The sequence below is a fragment of the Bufo gargarizans genome, unplaced genomic scaffold (genome assembly GCF_014858855.1).
Source record: "Bufo gargarizans isolate SCDJY-AF-19 unplaced genomic scaffold, ASM1485885v1 fragScaff_scaffold_289_pilon:::fragment_2:::debris, whole genome shotgun sequence".
Classification (NCBI taxonomy): domain Eukaryota; kingdom Metazoa; phylum Chordata; class Amphibia; order Anura; family Bufonidae; genus Bufo; species Bufo gargarizans.
In genome coordinates this window covers 693497-717925 of record NW_025334083.1, presented here as the reverse complement: position 1 = coordinate 717925, position 24429 = coordinate 693497, and the positions used below count along the sequence as shown (strand labels likewise).

Here is a 24429-nt window from a genome sequence, read left to right as displayed (position 1 = left end):
ATCCTGCGCCTGTTAATGTAGCGTGGCCGAGCTCTGTTAGGTCCGCGGTACAGGAGCTTTTGTTTCCTGTACCCGGCCGGACTGACAGGAAGTGCTCACCTAGTGTGCACTTCCTGTCAGTCCGGCCGGGTACAGGAAACAAATGCTCCTGTACCGCGGACCTAACAGAGCTCGGCCACGCTACACTAGAGGTGGAGGTGGGAGTAGAAAGAGAGTGACAAGGGGGGAGGGGGGAGGAAAGAAAGAGAGTGACAAGGGGGAGGAAAGAAAGAGAGTGGGGAGGGGGGAGGAAAGAAAGAGAGTGGGGAGGGGGGAGGAAAGAAAGAGAGTGACATGGGGGGGGGGGGGAATAATGAGAGTGATGGGGGGGGGGGGGGAATAATGAGAGTGATGGGGGGGGGGGGGGAATAATGAGAGTGATGGGGGGGGGGGGGAAATAATGAGAGTGATGGGGGGGGGGGAATATGAGGTTGGGGGGGGGAAATAATGAGAGTGATGGGGGGGGGGGGAAATAATGAGAGTGATGGGGGGGGGGGGAAATAATGAGAGTGATGGGGGGGGGGAATAATGAGAGTGATGGGGGGGAATAATGAGTGAGGGGGGGAATAATGAGAGTGATGGGGGGGGAAATAATGAGAGTGATGGGGGGGGGAAATAATGAGAGTGATGGGGGGGGGGAATAATGAGAGTGATGGGGGGGGGGGAATAATGAGAGTGATGGGGGGGGGAAATAATGAGCGTGACAAGGGAGGGCGGGGATAATGAGAGTGACAAGGGAAGGGGGGGGGAAGAGAGTGACAATGGAGTCCCCAGAGCCAGACTGCAGCCAGAGTCCAGATCATCTAATTGTCCTGGCGGTAAGTAGACAATGCAATATGTTTATTATTTAATTGTTTAGTTATTAATACTACATTGGAAACGAATTTTCTCAGCTGGACACCGGCCGACACTGCGCATGCGCTGGGAGCCTCACCAGCGGTTAGGGTAGGGAAAAAGCACTGGCCCGTACGTAATTTTTCCCTTCCCTAACCGCTGGTGAGGCTCCCGATGCATGCGCAGTGTCGGCCGGTGTTCAGCTGAGAACATCCATCCGATCACTGCGCCTGCGCATTGGCCCATAGTTTTTCCCTACCCTAACCGCCGGCGAGGCTCCTGGCGCATGCGCACTCTGCTGTGAAATTTCCCTAACCTGTCGTTGTGCGCCTGCGCGGCACACCTCCTCACGTCATGTCCGGTGCGACCGGAAGTGACGAGGGTAGGGAAATCTCACGAACTAGGGAAGTATAACATTACACCGGCCTTTGGGGTGTGAGGGCTGGTAACTACTTGGTTGGATAGTCAGCCAGCCTATGCCATGATGCCAGCAACAAGCAGTGTTTTTTTTTTTTTTGGGGGGGGGGGGGGGGGCGCGCCACAAGGTTATCTCGCACAGGGCGCCTGAACACCTAAGGCCGGCCCTGGGAGCATGCCCAGTCGAATTGCAGAGGTCCTGAAAAAGAAGGTCCAACACTGCAAATACTGACTCTTTGCATAAATGTCATGTAATTGTCGATAAAAGCCTTTGAAACGTATGAAGTATGTGTAATTATATTTCACCACATCACAGAAACAACTGAAACAAAGATCTAAAAGCAGTTTAGCAGCAAACTTTGTGAAAACAAATATTTGTGTCATTCTCAAAACTTTTGGCCACGACTGTAGAGTCAGTGTCTCTCCACATTAGTGCAGTTTCAATATTTCTCTTCTTCTCTTAATGAAATATCTTAAGAAATATCATACACAAATACCTTTTCATATTAATGGATAATGATCTTGTGCTGCCAGGTGGTCTACAGACGCCCACCATCTCTAGGTAATATTCTGTCACCCAGCCTATTCCCTCCTAATAAAACTTGCATCTTGAGGTTGAAACAGAAAGGTATTTTTTTTAGGTGAGGTTCACACCCATGTCAGTTCATACACATCAGTCGCTATTTTCATGATTCAGAAGGAAAATTTAACGTTCCTATAAAGTCATACATCAATTGTAATTCTAAATATGTAATACATATAATCATGTAGGATCGAATCTGACCAAGGACAACATCTTAATGATAAATGTCTGTAAGATGTAAGGTGCATATAAATCAATATACAACTCAAATTTCACTGTAAAGTGCCACTATGTGATCATTCATTAGGTACAGAGCGGGAAATTAATTGATGTGATTGTACACCAGCGCTTCTTACCCCTCTTAGTCTCCTTAGATAAGCTAGGACTTGCGGTGCTTCAGCGACGGGAGTTCAGTAGGAGATTGAGCGCTGATGTGCAGCAATTAGATCACGCATCTCCCCGCTCCACATTCACTTCCTCGGTCGGCTGTGCCTTACAGTTCTCCTGTGTGGCAGCTCGGTTGTCTTGACGCATGCGCTTTTGAGTTCTGGAGACGTCGGACTTGTTTTAATGTGGCAGGTTCTGTATCTTTGGGATTGGGTGAAACCAAAAGACTCTGCACTAGCTGCAGCAGGGGATGCCTGCTCTGACCTCATAGGTATTGACTCTAGCTCTGCTCAGCTATCCAGAGGAGGCTGGACCAGCCGGTCTACACAGCAACCAAACCAAAACTGGCACTGTTAAAGCGGTTGTCCCATGAAAAATATTCTACAGCTTTGAAACCAGCACCTGCATCTGAATACTTTTGTAATTGCGTGAAATATAGATAGACAAAAAACTTGCGTCACTCACCCTTTTTTCTTGCAGCATTTACTCAGAAACTTTGAAACATGGTTGCGGGTGTGGGCACTCACTCAGTCACAGGCAGCGACGGTCGCTTCGCGAGAGGTCTGCGCTTCGTCTGGCCACTCACATGGCCGCCAGTTTTTTGTCTATCTATATTTCACAAGTTTGGATTACTCTTTACAAGTGCTGAGCACCGTCCACGATATCACACGATAATGCAAACAAACTCCAGTCTGCCCTAGAAGAGGTGCAGCGTCCCACTACATGTGTGTGGGCACTGCTTAAAAGCACTTTTCACCCTAAAAATTGTATTATGCTGTATTTTGTGACTTTGTACTAATTTATTTGCAAAATCCCAGTTACTAGGCAGATTAGGTGTAATTTATACATCCCTCCACTAGATGGGGATAAAACTTATGTTCTATATATACCCAGGTCAGGCCTAGTGGGAGGAGATGAGAGCAGATCAGAGTAGATCAGATTAGATTAGTGGGAGAGAATGCAGAGTGAAGACTTCACACCACAGATTAGTGAGTGGAGCCAACTTCGCTATGAGGTAGTACCAAGGTATGAGGCGCAGAAGAGCGTTTTCCTTCTGTGGCCGGACTATATACTTGCATCCCTGACCAGTAGGAGAGAGTTTGCCTCCCTGGAATAGAAACAAGCATCAGAAAGATTCATCAGTGATAATAGCCATTATTTAGGGCCACAGACACCTTTGCGCATGGTTGAGGACTTATAGCTTCTGGCAGCCACACCATAATTCTGGGAAACAGAGTAGCTACCTGTCCCAATATTCAGCTTGGAGGGAAAGGACAAGGTATAGGACTGAGCACATCAACAGGAATAAGGTACTCCCTAACCACAGCTCAAATCAAGCCTAAGAAAACCTAGGAACAGTCGACTTGCAGATTAAATCTAATACCAACAAAAGACTGTATTCTGTACTGCTGCAACCAAAGTCAACATCAGTAAAAGTTGTGAGTTGTACCTTACCACTACCTACTTCATTATTACTATTATTGGTTGTACCACCATTAACGGTACTGGCGTCACGACAAAAACCATCAAGGGACTCAGTCGCAACAAGCACCCTAAGCACCCCTAACATCAAGGGCACCTCAACCACCATCTTGGCTGATGCTTCCCTACCACAGAGCTTGCCCCGGAGGATTTCGTGCTGTCCACCTCAACACTGTGCTGCCAGCACAGTGCAGACATCGGGACTTGTTTTTATATTTTTGTTATATACTTTTGTAATTGCATATAATTAAAAAATTTGCGGAGCCCCTGAGTTATTCAATAAAATGTATCTGTACAGCGCCACCTGCAGTTTTTTTTGCTCAGTTTCATCCTTTCTCTGCCTCCTGAGCTGTGATAGGGAGAGCTGAGACACTCCCCCTGAGCTGCAGCAGAACAGACACTCCCCTTTAGCTGTCAGTTTGATATAAATCTAGCAGAGCAATGAATGGGGAGATCTCTGGATCCATGTGAGGTACAGGGCTGGTTCTAGGTTTGTTAGAGATTGTCATGTTCTATATGATGTCTGATCTGATTTTCATTTTTTACATCGGATAACACTTTAACTATTTTTCGTCCATACACCACCATTTAGGATACATAGGGGACATTTATCAAATTATATCTGTCTGGGTTTAGGTGTAAAAATGTAGCATAACATGCCGATTGAGACCTTTTTTTTTTTTTTTTTGTGATATTTAGGAGCCACGCCACTTTTCAAAGTGATCTATGTTTAAGGCCTCTTGCACACGAACGTGTGCTGCCCGTTGTCGTATTGCGGACCGCATTTGCGGATCCGCAATACACAGGTGCCGTTCCATGGGCATTCCACATCGATGCGGACCCATTCACTTGGGTCCGCAAATCTGGAGATGTAGAATGGTGCGGAACGGAAGCACGGAACAGAACCCTACGGGAGCAGTACTTCCGTTCCGCAAAAAGATAGTCATCTACATGTCCTATCTTTTTGCGGAACAGTCGATCATGGACCCATTAAAGTGAATAAGCCCACGATCCGCTGCGGCTGCCCCACGGAAGGTGTTCGTGCATTGCGGCCTGCATTTTGTGGGCCGCAGCACGACCGTGGGCCGCAAATGTTCGTGTGCAAGAGGCCTAAGGCTGAAAAGTTAGATTAAACCTGGATGATGACACATTATCTTTGACACTTGGAAAATTGCATCCTGTGCCAGGCATACATTTGGTGCAACTACACAATGCAAAACAAGACTTAAAAGTGATTTGAAAATGATCTCAAATGATAAATGTCCCCCATAGTGCATAGAGAAATAAATGCTTTTAGAATTATATCCCAACATTTAACTCTTTACAAACAATTAACTTTTAGCAGTGATCCTCTAGTTTGTTGCAGATGGTCTTGGCTGCTTCTAGGATGCACTGACTAGGTGGCTTTTTTATATCCCTTAGGCCCCATGCACACGGCCGTGTTTCACAGCCGCGTGCGGGCCGTGGAACCGCGGCCTGGATCCCTCCTGAGAGCAGGAGCGCACGGCGTCACTGGTTGCTATGACGCCGTACGCTCCCTGCTGCCGCCGCAATATAGTGATACACTGGTATGATCTATACCAGTGTATTACTGTACTGTGCCGGCAGCAGGGAGCGCACGGCGTCATAGCAACCAGTGACGCCGTGCGCTCCTGCTCTCAGGAGGGATCCAGGCCGCGGTTCCACGGCCCGCACACGGCTGTGAAACACGGCCGTGTGCATGGGGCCTTAGGCTGAGTTCACACGAGCGTGACAGATTAGGTCCGGATGCGTTCAGGGTGCGTTCAGTTAAACTCGCACCATTTTGCAAGCAAGTTCAGTCAGTTTTGGCTGCAATTGCGTTTAGTTGTTCAGTTTTTTGCAATGCGTTTTGATGCGTTTTTCACGCGCGTGATAAAAAAACTGAAGGTTTACAAACAACATCTCCTAGCAACCATCAGTGAAAAACGCATCGCACTCGCACTTGCTTGCAGATGCAATGCGTTATTAACGCAGCCCTATTCACTTCTATGGAGCCAGGGCTGCGTGAAAAACGCAGAATATAGAACATGCTGCGATTTTAAAGCATTGCAGAAGTGATGCGTGAAAAAAAACGCTCATGTACACAGCCCCATTGAAATGAATGGGTCAGGATTCAGTGCGGGTGCAATACGTTCACCTACTGCATTGCACCCGCGCAGAAATCTCGCCCGTGTGAACGCAGCCTTAGCCCCGGCCTCAATGCCTCTGCAGCATTTGGCTTCAGTTTCCCTGTCTAGTCCCTGAGGTGTTGTACCGATCATTTTATTATGAAGCTAGTTCTTGCAGGAAAAAAAAATGTTGGCCTAATCTCGAGCAGCAGCTCTCACTTCAGTCTTCTGCCCCCTACTAACCATGAGGTCTGCAGAGCACTGCTATGTATGCTCTCTCTGCATGGGCTTCTCTTTACATACTTAAAGGGGTTGTCCGGGTTCAGAGCTGAACCCGGACATACCCTTATTTTCACCCCGGCAGCCCCCCTCAGCCTAGCATCGGAGCATCTCATGCTCCGATGCGCTCCAGTGCCCTGCGCTAGATCGCGCAGGGCACAGGCTCTTTTGTTTTTAATAACACACTGCCGGGCGGTAACTTCCGCCCAGCAGTGTGTTCGGTGACGTCACCAGCTCTGAGGGGCGGGCTTTAGCTCTGCCCTAGCCGTTTTACTGGCTAGGGCAGAGCCAAATCCCGCCCATCAGTGCCGGTGACGTCACGGGGGTTCCTGTGAGCCCCATGGAGAGCCCGGTACGTCACCGGAACTCTGAAAAATGCGATTTAGCGCAGGGCAAAGGAGAGCATCGGAGCATGAACTGCTCCGATGCTCATGTCAGGGGGGCTGCCGGGGTGAAAATGGAGGGATGTCCAGGTTCAGCTCTGAACCTGGACAACCCCTTTAAGGGCCTTTTGCTTTTACATGTTACACTTCGGTGCTGGGAGGTATAATAGCATGCATAAACAGAACATTATAGCAATGCATTAATCAGTCCCCCGACATCTGCCCCTAGGTGGCACCCATTCATACTATATTATACAATCTTGACCATACTATTTTTGTAATATTTCTGGGATTCGCATTTAAATTGATTAATTTACTATATTTATGTATATATACAATTATATGCCCATATAGAATCAGAAATGTATACATTTATAAACATCTGGACCTCTAATAACAAGAACAAGACTGATCTGTGTAAAAAAACAACTTTATTTAATCATGATTAACTAGAAGGTATAATTTTATAACCAGATACACAATAACAATGTTGCATTGAATGTTATAGAAATTATCATTTTTGCTGGTCCATGCATCAAAGTTATATTTTAGAATATATTCACCAAAATCTACGGTCATAGGTAGCTCAGTTTCCATGCCACCAGTGGTAGGCCTGGTCAGATAGGATGTTGACATAGGTTGAGATTGCACTTGTACCCTTTTCATAATATTCCCTAGGGGAAATAAGGTATTCAATAAGTATAAAGTATGAATAGTACAAATACTTTATGGTCAACAGTGCATAGCCACATCCATTTCAAATATTAAAGATAACTAGAGATATGCAAATTCCTTAAACCCTTAGTTACCACCAGTACACCTTTTTACAGAGGTCACTAAGGGGCCTTAGGCTGGGCCACTTAGATCCCATGGTCAATAGTAACAGCGGCATCTAAGCGTCAACAGAGGGAGCAGGTTTCCTCAGTCTCCTATCGGAACCCAACAAATGGGATTGTGCCACTGTCTGTTTATGGACCTAATAAAAGCCCAGGCCTGCCTTCAGTGTTTTGCTAGCAGGCTGCACCTCTCTGGTCCCATGTTCACATGTGCCCACATTGCTAAGTGCACTAGGATGCAGCAGTTTCAGAGAGACCTGAGCTTCGTGGTGTAACACTGAGGCCCCAGTTGCTCCTAGAAGCTTGTTTGCATATATTAAAACATATTTCTTAGCAATGCGGGCATATATGAACATGGGACCAACACAGATGTCTTCAGCTGCCAAGCGCACATGTAACAGGTCAGCCAGTTTAATAGTTACAAATCTGCTGACAGATGCCCTTTAAAGACTTCATGACCAGGTTCTTGATTAATATACTTACTTCACTTTATCATCTACTCCTGTGGATCTTGCCTTCTCAATCAATTCTTGAGCTTTTCCACTGACTTGATCCCATGCTGAACTCAACACGTTCTGTGCTTGAGCCAAAATTGTGGGAGCCTCCCGTTTCTGTATCCTGTAACTCTCGATTCCTGGTGAGACAACATTGAAGGATGTGATGTACACTTTCAAAATAGGAAAAATAAGTATTTCAGCTAAATAGTATATATAGATCCAGAACAGTATAACATCGTCAGACTTTGTATTTTAGTACGTGATGTCTTCTGTAGCTAGGTAGTGGACCCAGGCACAGCTTGCACAGTGGACCATTAGATGTTCAAACTACTGCTCTATAACTTCTAACATGAATAAATGAAGTCTTCTTCCAATACAACAATAGACACATATAGGGGAATAACTATAGGGGATGTAAGTGTTGAGGTCACTTCCTGTCCTTTGAGCCTAAAGAGGCCCAATAAGTGCCTATGCTCCATATGAAGCACCCAGTACTATAAAGGACAGGTTAATATAGTTGGTAGGCCCTGTTACAGATTTTGCAGTTGAGCTAGGGAGATTCAAGTTACATCTCTGGTCAAATAATCTTCATACTTGATCTAAACTCTTCTTGAATTTATCCTGAAATTCTTACTTCTGCAACCATGCTTTTGCTTTGTTTTGTGTGGTGAAGGTGTGAAGTGAAAAACCATTATACTTTTTCATCTATCGCATCATGTATAGGGGGCATATTATAGTACTAAATACATGGTCACCCAATAACATTAGGGTGGATTCACATCACATTTTTGCCATCTGTTTGATGTATACACTGGAAAAAAAAAGGAGACAAAAGCATAGCACAACACGTTTTTCCATCCTGCAGAGCCTGGTAAAAAAAAAAATTATATGTTAACGTATACACTTTTGTTTTTGTACAATGGAACTCTATGGGGAACGGATGCCACTGTATGGCATCAGTTTAAAGAATCCGTAAATGTATATGTTTTTTGTATACGTTAAACAGATGGCAAAAACGTCATGTGAACCCACCCTTATTGTCCAGTTTTTCTAATACAGTGGTTTAGTAAAAGAATTATGTGACCAATTGATCATACTGACCTGTAGCGATGAGAAGCAGAATGAAGGAAGTGGCTAAAACTTGTGTTCGATTCATGATGTTGTAAAATGTGTACTGGTTACCTACAAAACGGTTTTATACAGGTTAGATTTGATTAGCTGTTGTTGGACTAGAATAGAAAATTCACATTTACATTAATATTCACACTTTTGTCCCAAATACAAACCTAGGACTCATAAACGTTTAGCAGGGTCTTACTTAGTGAAATTGTGCAGTTTCCATCATGCTAAAAAATGTGTATCACATATAAAACAGTACATCCAAAAAACACTTTACAAACCATAGTAACTGTGGTTTAAATCTTTACCGGTACAGTTTTCACCTTACTGCCCAGGCCATTTTTTTGCAAATCTGAGATGTATCACTTTATGCGGTAATAACTTTGGAAGGTTACTTATCCAAGCCATTCTGAGGGAAAAGGGGAAGGGTCACCTCCTAAATAGCCCTACTCCTTGCCCTGTCTCCTATCTGTATGGGCACAACCCGAATGTAGGAATGCCCATACACCGTAACCTGAGACCCTAAGGATTCCTATAGATAAAGGCTGGACTTGAGGCGACCTGCTCCTTCCCAGTTGAAGGAATCAGCATCTCATTGAGGCCTAGTAGCAACAAACACAGGGAAGGACAACAAGACACAAAGGAGCAAGACATAACTTCTGAAGAGATGGACGAGCACGGACTCCAGAGAGTACAACACACCAGCTCTTCCAAAATCCAAATTAAGCTATCAACCGCATAGCCAGAAGGGTGAGGTCAGACTATATAGGGGAGGTGTGATGACATTTAAGCTACACCAGAAACAAGGGGTGTGGTCATGAGCAATAACAACAACAACTGAAGCAAGTATCCAAAGAGGTTGTTAGATTCCTTCACGTGTAGCCAGTCTCTTTGATCTCATGACATCTGTCACAGGAGGGACCGTGACAATACAATAGTTATCAATCAACATTCCCTATATGTCTACTTTATGTTGGCATCATTTTGTAAATGTCATTTATTTTATTTTTTTAGGATGTTGGAAGGCTTAGAATTTTAGAAGCAATATTTCAAATTATCAAGAAAATTTCCCAAACCATTTTCTTAACCACCAATTTAGTTATAACGTGATTTAGAGGAGCTTACATAATGGAAACCATCCTAAATGACCCTATTTTAAAAACAACACTCCTCAAATTATGCAACTGATGTTACAAACTTTGTTAACCCTTAAGGTGTTCCACAATAATTAAAGGAAAATGGAGGTGAAATTTCAAAATTTAATTTTGTTTGCAGATTTGTTATGTTAATCAATTTTCTGCCTGCAACACAGCAAAAGTTAACAGGAAAATAAACCACAATATGCATTACTCTGATTCTGCAGTTTACAGAAATGCCCCATATGTGATAGTAGGGGCACATATGGCAGGGGTCTGAAGGAAGGAAGCGTCATATGGTTTTTGGAGGCAGATTTTGCTACAATAGTATTTGGGCACCATTTTGAATTTGAACAGACCCTGATGTACCCCTAAAGTGAAAACCCTCAAAAAGTGACCCCATTTTGGAAACTACACCCCTAAAGAATTTATTAAGGGGTGTACTGAGCACATTGACCCCATATGCATTTTACGGATTTAGAAACACATGGCTATGAAAATGAAAAGCTTAATTTCTTCCAATAAAACTATGCTTTAGCCCCAAATTTTTCATTTTTACAAGGGGTAACAGGAGAAAAAGCACCCCATAATTGGTTACCCATTTTCTACTGAATACGGCAACACCCTATATATGGTGGCAAATTGCTGTAAGGGCACATGGCAGGACTCAGAAGGGGAGGAATGCCATATGGCTTTTCAGCGCAGATTTAGATGGATTGTTTTAAAGGCATCATTGGTTTTTATTTTTTTGAGCTATTGTCTATCTCATTCATTTTTTGAGGGATGAGGTGACATTTTCATTGGTACCATTTTGGGGTACATATGACTTTTTGACCACTCGATATTATGCATTTTGTAAGGCGAGGTGACAAAAAAAGTCTGTTCTGGCACAGTTTTTATTTATTTATTTTTACAGCATTCACCTGACAGGGTAGACCATGTGATATTTTTATAGAGCAGGTTGTTACGGACGCGGTGATACCTAATGTGTCTATTATTTGTATTTTTGTTATGTTTTACACAGTATTGCCATTTTTTTTGACAAATAATTTTTATATTTGTTGAGCGATTGTCTTATGTAGGATCTTATTTTTTGTGGGATGAGATTACGATTTGATTGGTACCATTTTTGGGTACATACGACTTTGATGTGACAAAAAAAGGCACTGCTTTTATTTTTTACGGCATTCACCTGATGGGGTGGACCATGTGATATTTTTATATAGCAGGTTGTTATGGACCCGGCTATACCTAATATGTCTATTTTTTGGGGGGGAGAAATTTTTACACAGTAAAACTTTACAAAAATAAAAGATCAAGCAGATGAAGCATAGCGCCTGGCTGAAATTCTGACTCCTGGGATTGTAGCAGGCATAACTATGCCCAAGTGTACCAGTTGAGCTCCAGCACTGTATGGGTGAGCGCTCTCCCACCTCTCCATCATGTATTGCGTCATTGTCAGGCTGTACATAGCACCCATGTGTTTACAGTGAACTTGGAGTTTGAAATTGCAATAGCTGGTGGAGGGGACCTGTAGTAGTGACACCTAGTTTATTTAGCTGCCATACTGATACCTGGTCTATTTACCTAATAGTAAAACTGGGTATATAGTGTATATCCTCCTCCTGTCCTCCATGTTTATAATTGTATACTGTTCTCCCTCTATATACATTATATACCCTCCGGTCCTTCCTCTATCGGGGTGCACCACAAATGAGGCCAGGTGAGGCAATCACCTCAGGCAGCACCAGGTAGAGGCAAGAGAGGGGCAGCCAAAGGGCCATGGGCTGAAGGGAAGGGGTTAGGTTAAGAAATTGGCATTGGGAAGGGAGGGGCACCATTTCAGTTTTGCCTCAGGCAGCAGAAAAGCTAGGGGCACTCCTGTCCTCCAGTGGCATATCCAGAGCCTGTTCTCGGAGGGGGGCACAGTCTGTCAGCATCTCTGTTCCGGACTTCCATCCAGTTCCCGGGCCCAATACTTGGTGGGCAGGCCTAATTAGAACGGCGCCGGCTTGTACCGGCTTGATTCTGGCTGTCCTCCTCCTCCTCCTAGATGGGCCCCTTTTGGCTCCTGTTATATACCCTCCAGTCCTTCCTCTATATACATTATATACCCTCCAGTCCTTCCTCTCTATACATTATATATCCTCCAGTCCTCCCTCTATATACATTATATACTCTCCAGTCCTCCCTCTATATACATTATATACTCTCCAGTCCTCCCTCTATATACATTATATACTCTCCAGTCATTTATCTATATACATTTTATTACCTCCACCGCTCTATGTACATTATATACCATCCAGTCCTTCCTCTATATACATTATATACCCTCCACTTCTCTATGTATATGCATTTTATACCCTCCAGTCCTTCCTCTACATACAGTATATAACGACCATTCCTTCCTCTATATACATTATATACCCTCCAGTCCTTCCTCTATGTACATTATATACCCTCCCCCGCTCTTTCTATATACATTATATACCCTCCAGTCCTTCCTCTATATACATTATATACCATCCACCGCTCTATCTATATATATTATATACCCTCCAATCCTTCCTCTATATACATTTTATTACCTCCACCGCTCTATCTATGTACATTATATACCCTCCAGTCCTTACTCTATGTACATTATATACCCTCCACCAATCTTTCTATATACATTATATACCCTCCAGTCCTTCCTCTATATACATTATATCCCATCCACCGCTCTATCTATATACATTATATACCCTCCAGTCCTTCCTCTATATACATTATATACCATCCATCGCTCTATCTATACAGGGAGTGCAGAATTATTAGGCAAATTAGTATTTTGACCACATCATCCTCTTTATGCATGTTGTCTTACTCCAAGCTCGAAAGCCTACTACCAATTAAGCATATTAGGTGATGTGCATCTCTGTAATGAGAAGGGGTGTGGTCTAATGACATCAACACCCTATATCAGGTGTGCATAATTATTAGGCAACTTCCTTTCCTTTGGCAAAATGGGTCAAAAGAAGGACTTGACAGGCTCAGAAAAGTCAAAAATAGTGAGATATCTTGCAGAGGGATGCAGCACTCTTAAAATTGCAAAGCTTCTGAAGCGTGATCATCGAACAATCAAGCGTTTCATTCAAAATAGTCAACAGGGTCGCAAGAAGCGTGTGGAAAAACCAAGGCGCAAAATAACTGCCCATGAACTGAGAAAAGTCAAGCGTGCAGCTGCCAAGATGCCACTTGCCACCAGTTTGGCCATATTTCAGAGCTGCAACATCACTGGAGTGCCCAAAAGCACAAGGTGTGCAATACTCAGAGACATGACCAAGGTAAGAAAGGCTGAAAGACGACCACCACTGAACAAGACACACAAGCTGAAACGTCAAGACTGGGCCAAGAAATATCTCAAGACTGATTTTTCTAAGGTTTTATGGACTGATGAAATGAAAGTGAGTCTTGATGGGCCAGATGGATGGGCCCGTGGCTGGATTGGTAAAGGGCAGAGAGCTCCAGTCCGACTCAGACGCCAGCAAGGTGGAGGTGGAGTACTGGTTTGGGCTGGTATCATCAAAGATGAGCTTGTGGGGCCTTTTCAGGTTGAGGATGGAGTCAAGCTCAACTCCCAGTCCTACTGCCAGTTTCTGGAAGACACCTTCTTCAAGCAGTGGTACAGGAAGAAGTCTGCATCCTTCAAGAAAAACATGATTTTCATGCAGGACAATGTGGCTGGCAAGAAAGGGTATAAAAGAAGAAAATCTAATGACATGGCCTCCTTGTTCACCTGATCTGAACCCCATTGAGAACCTGTGGTCCATCATCAAATGTGAGATTTACAAGGAGGGAAAACAGTACACCTCTCTGAACAGTGTCTGGGAGGCTGTGGTTGCTGCTGCACGCAATGTTGATGGTGAACAGATCAAAACACTGACAGAATCCATGGATGGCAGGCTTTTGAGTGTCCTTGCAAAGAAAGGTGGCTATATTGGTCACTGATTTGTTTTTGTTTTGTTTTTGAATGTCAGAAATGTATATTTGTGAATGTTGAGATGTTATATTCGTTTCACTGGTAAAAATAAATAATTGAAATGGGTATATATCTGTTTTTTGTTAAGTTGCCTAATAATTATGCACAGTAATAGTCACCTGCATACACAGCTATCCCCCTAAAATAGCTAAAACTAAAAACAAACTAAAAACTACTTAAAAAAATATTCAGCTTTGATATTAATGAGTTTTTTGGGTTCATTGAGAACATGGTTGTTGTTCAATAATAAAATTAATCCTCAAAAATACAACTTGCCTAATAATTCTGCACTCCCTGTATACATTATATACCCTCCAGTCCTTCCTCTATATACATTCATACCCTCCAGTCCTTCCTCTATATACATTATATACCCTCCAGTCCTCCCTCTATATACATCATATACCCTCCAGTACTCCCTATATATACATTAGATAACCTCCATTGCTTCTTCTATATACATTATATACCCTCCAGTCCTCCCTCTATATACATTATATACCCTCCAGTCCTTCCTCTATATACATTATTCCCTTACGTCCTCAACAGCAGCACAGATGGGGTTAACTGCCCCTGTGGACTGGTAGGACCGGCGGAATTTTAATGAGCCCAAGAACCAATAAACGATCTTCAGCTCCCTGAAAGGGAGGAGATCACCCCCCCAGCCCACCGTGTTTTTTTCTGTCCTCTGGACAGGTGGACTGGCGTGTCGCTCCCTCTCTGGGAGCTGAAGATTGCTTAAGGGTTCCTTTTTCCCTCCTTAAAGCTTAGCTCGCTTTCTATGGATCTCAGTGCCTTTATTTTAGGCCTGATCATGGCGATGGGGTACCGTTGGGGAGGGGGGCGTCCCCTCCCCTCTTCTTTCATCATCTGTAGACGGTCCTCCGTTCCTCCGTTACCGCATGTGTGCGGCGCTATGGGCGCCGCCATTTTACGGAAGTGACGCGCCCTAGGTGCGCTACGTCACTTCCGGTTTTCCGAAGCGATGCGGTGATGTATAAAACTCACCTTTTTTTAAACTGACTCCCTAGAATGACATCCTGGACTTAGGAATTAGTCTGGGGAGACAATTTTTCGTTTAGGTAGAGCCAGTATAGGCTCTGGGTTTTCTGAGTGCTTGCTTTGGCAGCACATATACAAAAAAAAAAAAAAAAAAAAGGGAGTGGTGCTGATCTCGTTTCAGGAACCCGCCCATTGGGCGGGGGTTCCTCCTTTTAAGCGCCCAGAGCCCATCAGTCAGTGCTCTGGTTGCGTTGCTTTCACAAGTTGGCTCCAGAGCTCTCCTGTGCTTTGTGATATTCCTGCAGTATTGCTTTGCTTTTTGTACTTCCTCTTCTTTCAGCTCTATTTCTTCTAGTGCTGGTGGGCCCCCTTAAGGTCTGGTTTTTCTCCACCTCCTGATGTTGTAGGTGTTATGACCTGTTTTGTTTCTTCCATTACAGACTATGGCTTCCCCTAAGGAGGATCAGCGGAAGGCTGGGGCCAAGAGGAAGCATTTGGCATGTTACGAATGTAACACACCCCTAGTTGACAGCTGTCCTTACTCCAGATGTGAGAGTTGTCGCACGGCATCCACGGAACCCACGATGCAGGCCACTCTGGCTGAAACCGTGGATCGCGGATAACGCATCCAAGTTTAACCTTTGTGGGCTCCCCTTCGAACCAGATAGGTTATTCGGGTCCGAATTGGACAAAATAATGGAGGGGCTCTCCGATAAAAAAGGGAAGAGCCTCCCCCAGCAGCCCTTTCGGGGACGCCCCAGACAGGAAAAGAAGGGCGGAGGTCGTTCTGGGCAGCAGTCTAGGTGCAGAGATTGGGGGGGGCCGTCTCGTAAATATCCGAGACGCCCCCGCAAACCCACCAGGGAGGCAAAACCCTCCTGACTATGGGCCTCCTCGAGGCTCTTGGATAAGCCCTGCTGCCCCTGCAGTGTCTCCTCTAGATTTTCCCGTACCCCTCCCCCAGATTCCCGTGGGGGGCCGTCTTACCCACTTCAAAGACTCTTGGAGCCGGTTGATTGCAGACCCCTGGGTCCAGGACATAGTTTCCGCCGGGTACCGGGTAGATCTTATCTCTCTCCCCCCAGAGAGATTCATCGCCACACGAAGCTTCGGGTCTGCCAAACAGGTGGTCCTAGAATCTTACATTCAGGACTATATTTCCAAGGGAGCCCTGGAGGAGGTACCGGCAGGGGAGAGGGGCCTAGGGATTTATTCACCAGTGTTCCTGGTTCCCAAGAAGACAGGAGATCACCGGATGATCATCGATTTGAGATTCCTCAATCGATTTATAAGGAAAACAAGGTTTCGCATGGAAGCCATAAGGTCAGTTAGCCATATCCTCAATCTTGGGGACGTCATGGCTACTCTGGACCTCAAGGATGCGTACCTTCACATTCCGATCCATTCCGCTTCCCGGAAACTCCTCAGGATCGCGGTCCAGATCTCAGGGGTTTGCAGGCACTTTCAGTTCGCTGTGCTTCCCTTCGGAATCTCTTCTGCACCCCTCATCTTCACCAAGGTGGTGGTTTCGGTGGTGGCAGCTTTGAGACTCCAAGGTCTGACTATTATTCCTTATCTGGACGATTGGCTTTTCATAGCCTCTTCAGTTCCGATCCTTACCCACCATCTTCAGGTCGCAGTCTCCTTTCTCTTCCGCCTAGGCTGGATTATCAACTGGCAGAAGTCGAATGTGAGCCCATCGACTTCAATCCATTACTTAGGATTCGTGGTCGACTCTGTGGAGATGTCCCTCCGGTTGACTCCAGAAAGGAGAGCGCGGATTCAGGACCTGGCAAAGGTCCTTTATGTCCCTCGTCGAGTCTCTATCCGGACTCTCATGAAGATGCTGGGGCTCATGTCAGCGGCTGCGGATGCGGTCCCTTGGGCGTTATGGCACCTTCGTCCTCTTCAGTCGGAGGTCTTACACCTATGGAACGGCAGCCCTGCGGGGCTAGATTCCCTGTGCTCCCTGTCCGGTCAAACCCGAAATTCCCTCAGATGGTGGTTTCAGCTACCAGCAGGGAAGTCTATGACCCAACCAGCTTGGGTCATATTGACTACAGACGCGGCCCTTGTAGGCTGGGGCGCTCACCTGGACGGATCCCCAATTCAGGGATCTTGGTCTCCTCTAGAGCGGCATCTTTCCTCCAATCTTCGCGAGATGCGAGCTATCCGGCTAGCCCTCCTTCACTTTGCGCCTCAGATCCGGGGCAAAGCAGTGAAAGTCCAGTCAGACAATATGACTGCAGTCCTCTATATAAACAAACAGGGAGGCACAAGATCATTGCCCCTTCTGTCAGAGATGGGGGTAATTCTTCGGTGGGCAGAGCTGAACCTTTCCCATCTATCTGCTGTTCATATTCGAGGCTCCCTCAATATGATAGCGGACCGCTTAAGTCGAGGATTACCGACCATGGAGTGGTCTCTGCATCCGGAGATCTTCAGGCAGCTAGTTCACAGATGGGGTATGCCAGAAGTGGATCTCATGGCAACCAGGTTCAACGCCAAGGTGATGAGGTTCTGTTCCCTCTACAGGGAAGACAACCCCCTGGCGATAGATGCTCTGTCAATACCGTGGAGGTTCAGGCTGGCTTACATCTTCCCTCCCTTTTCCATGATACCGAGGGTATTGATGAAAATCCGTCAGGATCAGGCCTCGGTAATAGCCATCATACCGTTTTGGCCCAGAAGATCCTGGTTTACCCAGCTCATTCAGATGAGTCGGGGACAATACTGGAAACTCCCCCCGGAGCAGACCCTGGTGTCGTGGGACACTCACCTCTGCCCAGATCTGCACAGGTTCAACCTGACAGCCTGGAGGTTGATCAGTCCCTTCCCAATATAGAAGGGCTTTCCGAGTCGGTCCTGAGAACTTTGTCGCATTCCCGAGCAGAGTCTACAAAGAAGGCCTACTCCAGGATCATGAGAATCTTCGAGGCATGGTGTGATTCCAGACAGGTGGCGTCTGCAGATCCGCCCCTTCCTGCGATACTTCAATTTCTTCAGGATGGATTAGATAGAGGCCTATCTCCAGCTACCTTGAAGGTACAGGTTTATGCCATCTCGGCCTGTCTCAACAGGCCACATTCTCGGGACCCACTCATCAAACGCTTCCTGAAGGGAGCTGAAAGACTAAAGCCTACTATACTGAAACCTATCCCCCAGTGGGATCTTTCAGTAGTGCTCAGGGGGCTAGCATCTCCCCCCTTCGAGCCCTTGGAGGAGGTAAATTTTAAATTTTTGACTTCAAAGATGGTCTTTCTTCTGGCTATAGCTTCAGCCAAAAGAGTTTCTGAATTGCAGGCTTTCTCCGCAAATCACCCGTACATTATTTTTCTACAGGATAGAGTACTCCTGAAGTTTTTACCTTACTTCAGGCCTAAGGTGCCTACTTTCCAGAACATCAATCAGGTAATATCTTTACCAGTTTTGTTTACAGCCTCCTCCTCTGATACTCCAGCTAGAGACCCGCTGGATATTTCAAGATGCCTCCAGATCTATGTGGATAGATCTAGTGAGTTCAGGATAGATGAGAATCTTCTTATCCTGTTTGCCGGTAAGTCTAAAGGCCGTAAAGCGTCTAAAGCCACCATTAGTCGCTGGATCAAGGAGGCCATTATGGAAGCTTTCGTCTCCCAATCCTTAGATCCTCCCGAGTTTGTGAGGGCCCATTCTACTAGGGCGGTCTCCACCTCGGTTGCGGAGAGAAGACTCCTCCCCTTAGAGTTGATCTGTAAGGCGGCCTCCTGGAGCTCTGAGTCAACCTTCATTTCCCATTATAGGATAGATGCTAGGATGGCAGAGTTTTCGGCTTTTGGGCAGACTATTCTTAGTTCTGCCAGGCATGAGGACCCTCCCTAGGGGATTCTTCTTGCTATCTCCCCATCTGTGCTGCTGTTGAGGACGTAAGGGAATCGTTAATTTCTAACGATAATTTGTTTTCCCTTAGTCCTAACAGCAGCACACAAATATCCCACCCTAAATACATTATGCTTGTTAAAAAACACGGTGGGCTGGGGGGTGATCTCCTCCCTTTCAGGGAGCTGAAGATCGTTTATTGGTTCTTGGGCTCATTAAAATTCCGCCGGTCCTACCAGTCCACAGGGGCAGTTAACCCCATCTGTGCTGCTGTTAGGACTAAGGGAAAACAAATTATCGTTAGAAATTAACGATACACCCTCCATTTCTTCCTCTATATACATTATATACCCTCCACTCCTTTATGTTTATACATTATATACCCTCCAGTCCTTCCTCTATATACATTATATACCCTCCATTTCTTCCTCTATATACATTATATACCCTCCACTCCTCTATGTTTATACATTATATACCTTCCAGTCCTTCCTCTATATACATTATATACTCTCCATTCCATTCTCTATATACATAATATACCCTCCAGTTCTCCCTCTATATACATTATATACCCTTGAGTCCTTCCTCTATATACATAATATACCCTCAAGTCCTTCCTCTATATACATTATATACCCTCCAGTCCTCCCTCTATATACATCATATACCTTCCAGTCCTCCCTCTATATACATTATATAACCTCCATTCCTTCCTCTATATACATTATATACCCTCCACTCCTCTATGTTTATACATTATATACCTTCCAGTCATTCCTCTATATACATTATATACCATCCAATCTGTTCTCTATATACACTATATACCCTCCAGTCCTCCCTCTATATACATTATATACCCTTGAGTCCTTCCTCTATATACATTATATACCCTTGACTCCTCTATCTATATACATTATATACCCTCCTCCAGTCCTCCCTCTATATACATATGTAATTTATAATATTAGTGTCTTCTTATGAGAAAGAGGGACCTTTGGGTGTCCTTTGGGACTTGGGACACGGTGAGACATCTGCCTCTGAATCCACTATAACAATGTACCAATCTATGGACAAATGATGTGTGAGCATACAAGTACATCGATTAGAGATGAGTGATTCAATTCTAAACGAATCAGATCGAATCATTCCGAATTTTACAAAACTTTGCCAAATAGATAAAAACAACGGCAGCGACATTTTACTGTGAAAATTGGTGCGAAAAACAACAGGAAGGAAGAGGATGGAGGATCGATTGGCCCTGAAAGGGTGTGAAGGGGGACTTGCTCTGATTGGCTCAGAGACTGACAGACAGCCTAATCAGCCTATCAGGTGGAGGTATTCAGCTAGGTCCTTCCTCAACGAAAGATGAAACACAATTCTGCGTGCAGCTTGGGTTGTTATAGGATGTATCTGGCAAAAATAAATTGTAGACACAAGCCACTGCTCTAACTTTACTAGGGACACTAAAGGGACATTATAGGGGCACTATAGGGAGAGAACTAGAGATATACTGCAATTGGGTAGATTTTAGACTTTTATTAGGGAAAGCTTTGTAGAATGAGTTAAAAAGACTGGTCACAAAGCTCAGTTGCTTTATACAGCTTGTGGACAAGTTCTGCATTACAGATTTCTGCAAGAATTTCATATTTTTCTGTACAGGCTTACAGTTCATAATCTTATTGCCAGCGCCCTAAAACCATATGTATAAAGTTGAGCGTTGCCATGCAGTGTTATAGCTGATCAGCCTAGACGAGAGTAGCCAGAACCGGCATAGTTTTCTCTCTGTATTGTCTTGTCCAGCCCCCAGTGTCATCTCAGAGAGGGTGTTTAGCACTACAGGTGGTGTCATCACATAAAAACTTGTCTGTCGCCAGTGTACAAAACATCACTTTTCTCAAAATGATTTAAGCATGGATCTGTAAGGATTTTCACACACCTCCAGCTGAGGCGAAGAATAAATCTGCCAAAGCTGACAGTGACCAATCATGCCACTTCCGTTGTATACCTGCCTATCATTATGTTCTGTACACCATGGCTTCTGCTGCCACCACTGCTTAAGCTTCTACCTCATGCTGCAAATCCCTCTACTTCCACTACCATTATCACTACACATCCGCCATTACTACAACTACTACCCCAACAGAGCCGCACATGCATCTAATGCCTTGTCTGTTCCATGTTATGCTGCTACTACTGGTGCTACTATTGCTGCCACTATTACCCCTACACAACTTTCCCTTCCACACTATACTGCTGCTGCTCCCAAATAAGAGGGAGAATTTTTCCAGGCTCTTTCAGGACAAGCCACTGTTTCTTCTGATAATGAACACTTGTGTGTATAAACATGGGCAGGCATTCAGCCCCCATTAACGCATCATTTTTGAACGCTTGTGCAGAACAATCTATTGTTTCTTTTTACATTAACATGTATGTGTATAAACAGCAGCAGGGATTTACCCCTATTAAAGGGGTTGTCTCATCATGGACAATGGGGGCATATCGCTAGGGTATGCCCCCATTGTCTGATAGGTGCGGGTCCCAGTGGTAGTACCCGCACCTATAAGATAATGGGGCATATCCTAGCGATATGCCCCCATTGTCCATGATAAGGCAACCCCTTTAAGGCATAACTTTTGGAGGCTTGGTTCCAACAAGCCACAGTTTTTTTTCCGATAATACCATGTGTATGTGTGTTCAAGTTCCATCTTCCCCCAATAAGGAAACATTTTTAGAAGGTTTCTAAGGGTATGACCACATGGTACGGTCATCTAGTTGTATTGTGGCTGTGCTGCTGCCCAATTAGCCTGCACTTGTCTTTCATTTAATTAATGAAGACCACATTGTTTAGTCAGTCTTCATTGTTAATGCCCGTGCGGAAACTTCAATACCACGCAGCCTTTAACAATTAAGACAGTACTGTATGGCCGTAGTTAAATGAAAGGCAGCTGCGGGCTAATTGGCCATGCAGTTCTTGACCACGGCACGGTCGGGTTGTGGTCTTCAGTAGTTGTACCCTAATATGAAAAAGTATGGCGATGGCGCAGTATGTTTTTAAATACGCTGTTTGCTAACGTCATTAACTATGCGTTTACCCATAGCTACATATATGTCAGTGTCACTCTGACATTATTTGTTATTGCTATCATTGTGTTAAAGAGCTTACAAAAAGGTGGTGGGGAAGGAGAGAAAGAGCAACAGAGTGTCATATATACATTTTCAGGCCATTTGGAACATATTAGATTGGTGTAGAATTGATTCAAACACAATTCAAATAAAAAATAAAAAATTGATGAATCAGACACAAATTTTAAGAAGATGTATACATCAATATGCCTAATATCTCAGCTATAAATGTAACATATTTCTACATGACTTCACTGTAATGAACTCTAAATATTAGAAACTTTTTAACTTCTATAAAAAAGGTTGATTGTTTGTAAAGCTCATGGTGAATGCTAAACTAAGAAAGCAGAGAGAAAGCTTTGTGAAGCATGCGGACTGTAGCAGGGGAACCAGAAGGTGCAATGATGTGCAAAAGATTATAGTGTAATACAGATTTAATGTTGTACGACCTGCCTGCTTGTAAACATTATCTCAAAGCATGAGGCACACATTGCATGCATTCAGACTCAGGTTCCTCTCATACACATTTCAATAGTAACTTACCTTAGAAATAAACTGGAGATAAACAGTCTGTAGAAAACAAATAATTGCAAAACAGATTTAACGGAACGTAACAGAATAAATAATAATTATATAGCTCATGGGAAAAGAATGCAATAAATACAGATGTAGCAGTGCCGAATTAGCAACCCATGTATATTCTAGTTCATTTAATCAAAACCTGTCCACAAAATTCTCCCATCATCCCTGTATTACCCCGGCCTCTTTCCCACCATCCTTACCTCCTGTGTAGTATCACTAGGCTCATGGGTCACTTTGTTATATACCTTTTTGCTGTGTTGTCAGAGCTGAGGTTCTAAGTCCAAGCAAACAGTGAGCTCAGTGTTCAGAGGTCAGGTGTATCTGACTTGTGCTTGCATTCAGAGCAGTAGGCGTATGTCCATCAGCATTTTCCATTCTAATATAGATATAACACTTCCTATGTTCTATACTAGACTATCGCTTATGGATCGTCATAATAGTGCACATAGTAACCCAGGGATCAGCAACCTCTGGCACGCCAGCTGTGGTGAAACTACAACTCCCAGCATGCACACTTGCTTGGTTGTTTTCAGAAACTCCTATTGAAGCTAATGGAGGATGCTGGGAGCTGTAGTTTCCCCACAGCTGGAGTGGCCAGAGGTTGCTGATCTCTGTAGAACAGAATGCTCAACCTGCAGCCTTCCAGCTGTTCTAAAACTACAACTCTCACCATGCCCTGCTGTAGGCTGATAGCTGTGCTGGGAGTTGTAGTTTTGCAACAGCTGGAGGGCTGCAGGTTGAGCATCCCTGCTGTAGAAGTTTAGGGCTCCAAGACTGGTTAAAAGCAGTTCTGTTAAGCACACGCATACCTTGCTGGCTGTTTTGGGTGCTGCATTTTACCCAATGTATCCATGGAAAATTTTGGGGATGCTTTCTATATATCTTTAAAGGATAACTGTCATATTTATTTATGTTTTTGCTAAAGTGTAGGGCAAGTGATAGGTAACAATTTTGCAATAGACTTTATTTAGCCAAAATGTTTATTTTTGGTAGAAAACTGGGGCTGAAATGGCCCTTAGCAAAACACTCTTCAAAAGAACGTTGCTAAGGGCCACCCGTCTCTGTCTACCTATTACTTGCCCTACACTTTAGCGGAAAAATATATATATATGACAGTTATCCTTTAACATAGGTATCATTTCAGTCCTGTTCACATTGGCACCACTTATTTCCATTGCTCTGCACTGCTATAGGAGAAGAACAATGGAAATAACAGAGAGCATTGTTTCCATCAAATTACAAAGTGAATGGTGCTAGATGGACTCCTCTTACAATAATGGGGTCCATTGTGTTTCCAACATGGATACCAGCATTATACAGGACAAAATAGTGAACTAAAATCTGTGGCAGTGGCCCTGAATAGAGAGTTCAGTGCAAATGCGGACATAGCCTTACTGGAATGCCATGAACTGAGAAGACTTATGTCCCATGCTCTAGTCCTCTACCCTGGGCAGTAGCATGCTGAAACCATTTATAATGAGAAAACACACCAGTTTTTTTTCTATAACTAGTACCTTCTTCAGTAGTCCTCCTCCAGCAGATGCCATCGCGAGTACTATGTTCGCTTACATAGCCTGTTCTTGTGAGATCTACCAAATTTCACGTGTACTTCCCATTTTTCTATGCCCATTAAGGAGAGCTGAGGTCTCCTCCTCCCTGTGCCTTAGCAGTTTAGGCACCAGAACAGAGCTGGGGACACAGCGGCACAAT

General features: G+C 44.4%; 1 protein-coding gene across 1 annotated transcript; it reads right to left on the bottom strand.

The window, feature by feature from the left end:
* Positions 1–6947: 6947 nt before the first annotated feature.
* LOC122922371 (apolipoprotein C-II-like) lies at positions 6948–22713 on the bottom strand. The gene is made up of 4 exons (XM_044272960.1): positions 22681–22713; positions 8968–9048; positions 7853–8003; positions 6948–7207 (listed from the first exon to the last, which is right to left on the bottom strand). The coding sequence occupies exons 2-4, from the start codon at positions 9020–9022 to the stop codon at positions 7120–7122; spliced, it is 294 nt and encodes a 97-aa protein (XP_044128895.1). The 5' UTR covers positions 9023–9048; positions 22681–22713; the 3' UTR covers positions 6948–7119.
* Between the last annotated feature and the right edge of the window lie 1716 nt (positions 22714–24429).